General features: G+C 50.5%; 1 protein-coding gene across 1 annotated transcript; it reads right to left on the bottom strand.

Annotated features, from left to right (window-relative positions):
- Nucleotides 1–2,259: 2,259 nt before the first annotated feature.
- On the bottom strand, nt 2,260–4,683 carry irf2bp2a (interferon regulatory factor 2 binding protein 2a). Its single transcript, XM_061837946.1, has 2 exons — nt 3,643–4,683; nt 2,260–3,364 (listed from the first exon to the last, which is right to left on the bottom strand). The coding sequence occupies exons 1-2, from the start codon at nt 4,454–4,456 to the stop codon at nt 2,646–2,648; spliced, it is 1,533 nt and encodes a 510-aa protein (XP_061693930.1). The 5' UTR covers nt 4,457–4,683; the 3' UTR covers nt 2,260–2,645.
- Nucleotides 4,684–7,985: the final 3,302 nt, after the last annotated feature.

Here is a 7,985-nt window from a genome sequence, read left to right as displayed (position 1 = left end):
GCTCGCCAATCTGAGAAAGCCTTTCACTTAGCCTGACAAACGCGCCCATGTCACATATATCACTCAAGCAGTCAACGAGGGATTTAACCACCATTGATTAAACAATATGCCGCAGTGATAAAAAATGCAACCCTGCGGCTCACTGAAATACTTCGCAGAATACGTACTGCATGTGTACACACTGCCTGAGCTACCGAAAGAGACTAAAGTTACTCTGCAGCAGCCAAATGGAATAAAATAATTTGCCTGGAGGGATGTCAGTTCCGTCAGCACATGGCTCAGACTTCAGTTTAACATAAAAAAAGAGGTGTGACAAGATAAAATCTACATCAGGTTTCATCAGCAGATTAAACATTAAAGCTCCCTAGAAGGTAAGTAAAACATAACCAAATGAAGACTGCTGAGACATAAACTGCAACTTATCCCAGTATGACTTGTTAGTAGAAAGAAAAACAACATCATGATAATGTTATGCTCTTTGTGGCTGTTTACTGATTCGTCTCCACAATGTCCCTGCGTATGAATCAGCCAAGCGATGGTTCTTCTGTGCACCCATTTGGTCACCATGCAACAGTGTGTTACAGCACAGCACTTCCGTAGATATATTATCGCCGTATTTGTCACAGCGCGTGCTATTTTAGTGAACAAACATCTATCAGTCCACTCGCAATAACACTTAATGCATCTGGGTACAAATGTTCTTTTGTGTGCTAATTTCCAAACTACCATACACTCACACACACACACACACACACACCAGGATCCATTCCATTCTCAAGCACAAATGGGTCAAAGTCCTGATTCATAAAATAAAGTGCACGTTGGCTGTCATGTGGCGTGAGCACGGCTAAATCGGTGACTAACTAAAGCGCCGGCCTTCTTCAAACTAAGCTGCGTTTCTGATTTTAAAGTCCAACTGATAAGCGGCTGATAAGTAGCTCAGCAAACGGAAAGGGGCTACACACAAACATTTTTTTAAATGGCACGTATCGAAACTCACGTATCAATAGAAGGTTTTGAATGGTCTTTGAATTTCAGAGTGATGAGACGTTGGCTTCCATCAGCTTTTGTAATTAGTTCATCAGGACAACACACATCATAAATACAGAAATATATTTCTATGAACATAGCCATGAAGTAAGGTAAGAACTTAAGTGCTTTAGGTTGCGTGCGTGCCGTTGGTGAATTTTTCAGCCCTGCAACACTGACAGCTCAATAAAACATGAGCAGGAAGCAGATTGTGTCTCAAATAATTATGCAACTACCTACTACATCAACACACATATGCAGCACCCCCACCCAGCCCCGCGAGCCAGAGCTTGTTTGCTGCAGCGTCAGCTGCGTGCGGGTGACACTTCTTTGTCTGGAGGCGCCAAAGGAGTCAACAGCGCAGGTCGTTTGAAGGCACAGTAACTGCCTTTTGTCATTTCATGACCTCATGAGCCGCTCGCACTTTGCGGGGCCGGGTCGAGACGCCCTGTTGCCACCGCACGCGCTCGCACACACGCGCTGAGCGGCTATTTACATTATTCGCCACCTCTTTCGTGAATCGACCACATTTGCATGCGAATGGGTGCAGTCAGTTCGTGAGAGCACACGCTGCCTACTGTAGCAGATTCCTACTGTTACGGTTAAAAAAAAAAAAAAACGCATTCAGTGCGTTATACATGTATGTTGTGTCAGAAAGACCAAATGTGGGGTAAAAAAACAGGGTAATGTGTTTTTTGCTGCACTACCGATGCACCCAGTTCACGCCTGCTGCAGTCTCTACCGCCGATGTTATTGTACACTTGACTGAAACAAAAGGTTTTTAATGTTAGGCACAATTTGCATACAAGCTGCAGCTCCTGTGATGTATTCAGATGCAATTGATGGTGATTCATAGCACAACTTTCATTGCGCTGATAATGGCGCATGTTCTCACATCACTGACTCAACAAGATTCCATCTGACTGAACATGACTTGGCACATATTTCAATAATCAGCAGTCAGTTCCAGTGCTGTGCAAAATGGAAGCATTTTTTTTCTTTTGGTGGTGGTGGGGGGGCGGGGGGGCAATGTGGCTGTTATTAGTAACCGCTTTTTTCCCCCCTTACTAGTCATGTGCGCAAGAGACAGGGTGCCTTTGTGCAGCCCGCTAGCCTACTTACGTCCTCGTGAGGCGTCACAACAAGCAGAAAGGAGCAGCGCTGCCTTTTGCGCGCGCCCCCAGCCCGGCGCCCCTTAAGCACTCGAATGAAGCAAGCTCAGACAATCAGTTCATACAAGATCAAGAAATTGTATTTGGCAATATTTAAACAAGTGCATACAAGTACAGCTAAAAGCATTTCAGTTTTGCCAAGTGCTCGTAGAGTAGCATTAGTCACATTCTACGTTAAACAGGAACTGCCACCAGACCTAGAAGTACATCGAGAATTTTGTTAAACATCAACAAAGAGGAACGTAGTCCATTATAATGAGTACATACCTTTATCTTCAAAAATATAGAAACACAATGTATTCAAAAATCAAAAATTATACAACCATGTTTACGAAGTATACTCTTCCCTTGGGTCCAATATGTACAAGTCTGTTAGTTTTGTCTGAATGGTACGTAAGTGATATTTATATATTTATACTCGTTTTTTTTCTGCTCGGAACCAAATCAAGGGTCCCTCTCCTTTTTTACTTTGACGTCTCCCGCCAGGATGGTGGCGATTTCCCCCTGCATGAAAGCCCACGGTACGTTTGAGCCCACCAGTGGACACTTCTCCCCACTCGGACAGTACACTTCGCCCGTGGCGCCTTGCTGCTTTATACTCTCCCTCGAGCAGGGGAAGCAGAACTTGTGAGAGGGCACAGACGGGCACTGAACAAAGTGCGTGTCCTCTAAGCGCTCGTGGCACAGCGTGCAGCACAAGGGTATGCTGCCCGGTACCGAGGAGTCCGGAATGCTTTGGGGGTGCACTTGGTCCATGCCCGGCACGTGGGGGGTACCTGCGCCTGAGGCATCTCTCTGCGCCAGCCTCCTCTGACTCATGGAGGAAGGCGACAGGGGACTGCTGCTGTTCCTGCGGGTGGTGGAGTGGACCTGGTTGGCGTCCTTGGGAGAGCTGTTCCCGCCCGCGTTGTCTGCCGCCATGATGAGCGCCGCCATGGGCGACTGGCCGTTCTGGGCTGCCTCCGGCGGGGTGGTGCGCGAGTGCGGGGATATCGTGGAAGGGGGGGAGGCGAAGCTCGGAGGGGGGACCGGCGGCATTTTCAGTCCCTCGGAAGGCGGCGGTAACCACTGCTGCGCTTCTCCGTTGAGCTTGGCTGCCGTGGCCTCGCCCTCCGGTTCAGGTGAGGCTTTTCTCTTCATGTTGCGGGGGTGCTTTCCTCTGTCTGGAGGTGGGAAAGGGTTAAACAGACAGCGTGGATGAGTCGTTCAGCTCAGACAAGGACGCGCGTACGCACAGAGTGTGTGTGAGTGAGTGAGTGAGTAGACCTGACGTACAGGCAGGAAAAAGCAAAAAAAAAAAAAAAAAAAAAAACAACAAAAAAACAGCCCCTTTTCATCCGTGAATGTGTAGCGAGGGCAAACCTACGAACACAGTGGCAGTGTGCCCGTCTACTGTGTTTTCTACACAACTCGAACCCAAACTCAAGGCCGTGGCGCCTACCTGACTTGGAAGCCGAGGCGCTGCCGTCGTAGCCCATCACCCTTTGTTGCATGGCCGCGTGGTCCTTCTTGAAGCGGCTGTCGAAGGTGTGCAGGGCCATCAGGTCCCGCACCGTCTTGCCCTTGCCCATCCAGTCGGGCTCCGCTCGGCCTTTGTGGCCCTCCGAGATCTCCGGCGTCAGACTGTCCGCCCTGTGCTTGTCCTTGCCGTCGCGGTCGTGCTCGCCGCCGGACACCGAGGCGGGTCTCTTGCCCAGCTCGGCGGAGGGCAGCCCCATCTGGCCCGGTCTGCCGTTGACGGCGTGCACGGGCGCCATGCTGCCGTTCACCAAAGGCACGAGGTTCGGGGGCACCGCGCTATTCCGGCGCGGGTTGGGACTCTGGCGGTTCAGCTCCGGCGGCTCGTCGGGCTTAGGATATCCATTGGGCACGGGGATGCCGTTGGCCTGCCGTCCGGACTGGTATTCGGAGCCCAGCCTCGGGGGGCGCTCGGACGACAGCGGGTAGCGATCCAGCGGCTGCGGCGGCCGCGAGCCGGTCTCCCCCGCCGCGGCGTGGTTGATCGCCTGGATCTCCTTCCCGGTGAGCTGCGACTTGACGGGCCCGGGAGATCTGCCCTCCTGGAAGCCGTGAGCCCGCTTCAGCTGGCGAGCGGTCTCGATGACGAACTCGATGCGGTCCGCGCCCTCGTAGTTGACGCATCCCCTGCACACGGGTTCGGTAAAATCCCAAATCATGGCCCAGGGCATGCGGGGCAGGTCGCACAAGTAACACGACTGCCTCCTGGAAGAAGCAGCGACCGCCGCGGACGACATGGCGCTCGTCGTCGACCCCCTGAAAACAAAGCCAAAATGAGCGTGTTCCTCTCTTTTTCCCCCTCCCCTTGGAAAGCGGCTGAAAAGCAAGTTCCGTGCGCCCCCGAAAGAAGCCCAAAAGTCCTCCTTCCCCGGCTTAGCGAGTGACGGTGGCGGCGGCGGCGGACATTCGCAGGGAGAAGTTCATTTCGGTGTGTCCTTTAGTCGGGCGCTCGTCTATCTAGCGCCGCTGACTCAATGTACTAGTGGCTCGATGTGGAGCAGTGACGTCACCACGGCCGCTTCCACTTCTATTGACTTGATTTCTTCGACAGAAGCCCTCCACGCGCAAGACGCCCCCCGCGCCTCACTGCAGCCTCTCGCCGCTCACTCTGCCCTCCTTTGCAAAACAATACAAGCGAACAAAGATCGTTTAGTCCCCTTTTCAGTGAAATATACGCGAGGGTTTACCGGCAGTTGTGCAAAAAAAAAAAAAAAAAATCGTGGCTGCAGTTTAGCAGCAGAGCGTCGGCTCGGGGGATGGAAAAATAACGCTCCGCTCCTCCAGTTCACTCCTGCTTTGTCCTATTTTCAGAGCTTTGTCCGCTTCTGGGTTGAGTTGCACCTTGTTTTTCTCCACGCCATGTGCTGCTGCTGCTGATGCCGTTGCTGCTACTATTTGCTGCTTTGCACCGAATGAGGTGGGTCAAACAAAAACAAAAGAAATAGCGTCCCCTCCCTTTATCAGTAAATAATTGTGACGAACACATCGAACAGGGAATATTCTAGATTTGCGGCGTGCATGTGCTCAACGTGCGCCCCCATTTGCTGCTGCTGCTAAACAAATAAAAGATAAAAGTAGGGAAAGGAGCCTCCAGTAGCCGTGAACCAGGACGCTTTTGTGTCAGGTGGGGAATTCCAGACTGTGTTGCAAACTTCACGCGTGTGATCCGCTAAAACAGCGCCACCCACGCTGCTTTGCGTAAGAATAAAGTCCACAATGATCATCCGCTAGATTGCAAACGTGGCCCGCATAAAACAGGTCCTCAACTAAATTAGGTTGCCATGAATCAGCTGTTCACACGTGAGCTTTGAAAAGAATCACTGAATATTGGTCACAGCCATCAATCAAGCCAGGTGATTCACTGCACTGTTATTTAGTGGTTTTAGTCAGTGGAAGAAAAGGGGGGAAAAAAAGATATCAGAGACGTGTCGTCGTATGGTGCAACCGTGCCAAAATGCCCTTAAGTAAAAGTGCAGGTTTGAAGCGGAGGAGTGTCTCGGTAGTTGAGATTCCTCCCTCTCATCTGGGCGCATTCCAACTCAGTGCAGCTTTTCGCCTCGGGCTTTGGGTGAGGCAATGCGTCTGAAACCTGCAGACACAAAGCAGGATGTGTTTGTGCAAGTCCATGTGACGTTGGGGGTGGAGGGGTGGGGGAGGAAGCGAGATGTTTAGTCACGTACCGTCTTATCCGCCTCACCCATGTATGGGACGCGAGGCCGTTTGGCTGGCAGCCGGGAGCCCGTGAATCATGCGCGTCGGCTTCCTTCAAAGCCTCTCCGCCAACCGAATTCGGACCGCTGTAATTATGATCTTAGGCGATTGAATTTGTAGAGACGCCAACATGTGAATGAAGACCCGAAGAGGGCCCGCACAGTTCCAGTCATTCCGTGGTCGTCTGTGAGTAACTTCTGAACGTGAACGACATTTGGAACCACGTTTTCCGTCGTATTCTCTAGATCCCAGAACAACAGTAGGAAGTGTTGCTGGGCTTTATGACACAGTGAGGAAATGACTGTTAAGGATAAATCTTCCTCTAAGATGCTGGAGAGTTTGGGCTCAAGCGAATAGCCGCATATTATTACGCAAGACGGACACATGCCGGGATTCTATCAAATCCCAAACAATGGGATTCCATATTTGAAAGAGCCATTGATCCTAAAAGGAATAAATGCCGCAGTGGCTGCAAAGCAAAAACAGAAATGGGATGTAGAAAAGCGACAACGAGCAAGCCAGACATGCACAGATGGCTTTGAGTGGCAATACGCAGCACGTATACAGTAAAAATCAGCAGCGTGTGACCCGGCTGGCGGCTGTCTAGTTTCAGTGGGGGCGCTCAAGCAGATGGGGTGGCTGCAGAATGCTGCTTTTCAGCAGTATGGAAAGTGAGACATAAAACCGCCAACGAGAGTGACGGCCGGGGAATACCCAGCATGTGACAGCGTCGCACGCCTGATGAGATGATGACATTATTTTTGTACTCCTGCAGTTCCCAGTCTGTTGCATATTAGAACGGCAATCTTTTATTCATGGGGACGAGCCATTTTAGATTCTCTCTGAAGTTTTCTGCCGTAAAAGTGGAACACACAAGATGTTTTCAGTGGTTTTTAGTTTGTTTTCCTTTTCCTCCCCCCAGCCAGCCTTGTGTTATATAACCTGTTTAGCTGCTGTAGACAAGCACCAAACTATGAAATGTTACACAGACATAAAAGGAGGTTAGGACAGGACAGTGTGAGGCCGTACTTGCTGAGGGGGGAGGAAGGAAAGGATTAAGGGTATTTCCATTTACATTAATAGGGACAGATTATTTGAGATAGGAGCATTTTGCGGTACAAGGCGGTAATGGATCAAATTAAACCCATATCTCAAGTGTTCTATGTTTGATTTTGTTTTTTCAGCACGCAGCGACAGGGTGTCCAAATTCATTTAGTATATGGAAAATACACAACTTGGAATATTCCTGAAAATCCCCAGATAGGACCGTCAACTGTTTCAAGGTCAGATTATGTGGATATTGTCATAAAGAAGGAAACGCACGTGAGCGACTGTATAAAATGGAGGAATTCAAATAAAATGGAGGGTTCGTCGGCAAAAGGGAAGGAAAAATGTGCCGGCCGAGTGGAATCTGGGGGCTTGCAGAGGTGATGTCATTGGGCCAGAGCAAGAGGCAGAGTGAAAAACAAGTCTCCCTCTTTAGTCTGATCCTCTTTGCAGTCCCTGCAGGAGGTGGGGCGCGGTGAGGTGGTGGGTGGAAAAGGGATGAGGGAGGGGGATTCCTGGCAATCGGCCAAGGCAAGGGCTGCTGGGAAATGGCAAAGGATGCCAAGCAGGCCCCACCGCCAACATTAGAAGCTCACATCTTTGTTCTCAGAAACCTGGTGTGCTGCCAAAGGCCTCATTTGGGCTCCATGGCATGATTACACTGGATGTAGGCCAACTACTGAGAGAGCCTGCTCGCCCTACCCGCCTGCTCCCTCCCCCCCCCTTTCCCTCCTTCTCCAGCACTCCCTTTATGCTCCCTCCCAACACTCGCTCTCTCTTTTTCCACTGCCTTCAAAAGCCGCTGCCAAACACGCAGTCGTTGCCATGGCTGCAGAGAATGGAACAAAAAAAAAGTGAGTAATGAGTCAGGCTTGCACACAGATGTGCCACATGTGTATCCATTTAGAAAAAAAAAAAACAACAAGCCGGCAATACATCCCCTTTAATCTGCTGGCGACGTCAGGAGGTAGGCCACCGGGTGCATTTTACAAGTCCTCAGAGGTGGGG

The sequence above is a fragment of the Syngnathoides biaculeatus genome, chromosome 12 (genome assembly GCF_019802595.1).
Source record: "Syngnathoides biaculeatus isolate LvHL_M chromosome 12, ASM1980259v1, whole genome shotgun sequence".
In the NCBI taxonomy this organism is placed as follows: domain Eukaryota; kingdom Metazoa; phylum Chordata; class Actinopteri; order Syngnathiformes; family Syngnathidae; genus Syngnathoides; species Syngnathoides biaculeatus.
Note: the sequence above shows the minus strand (reverse complement) of the source record. Positions and strands in the feature narration are given on the sequence as shown.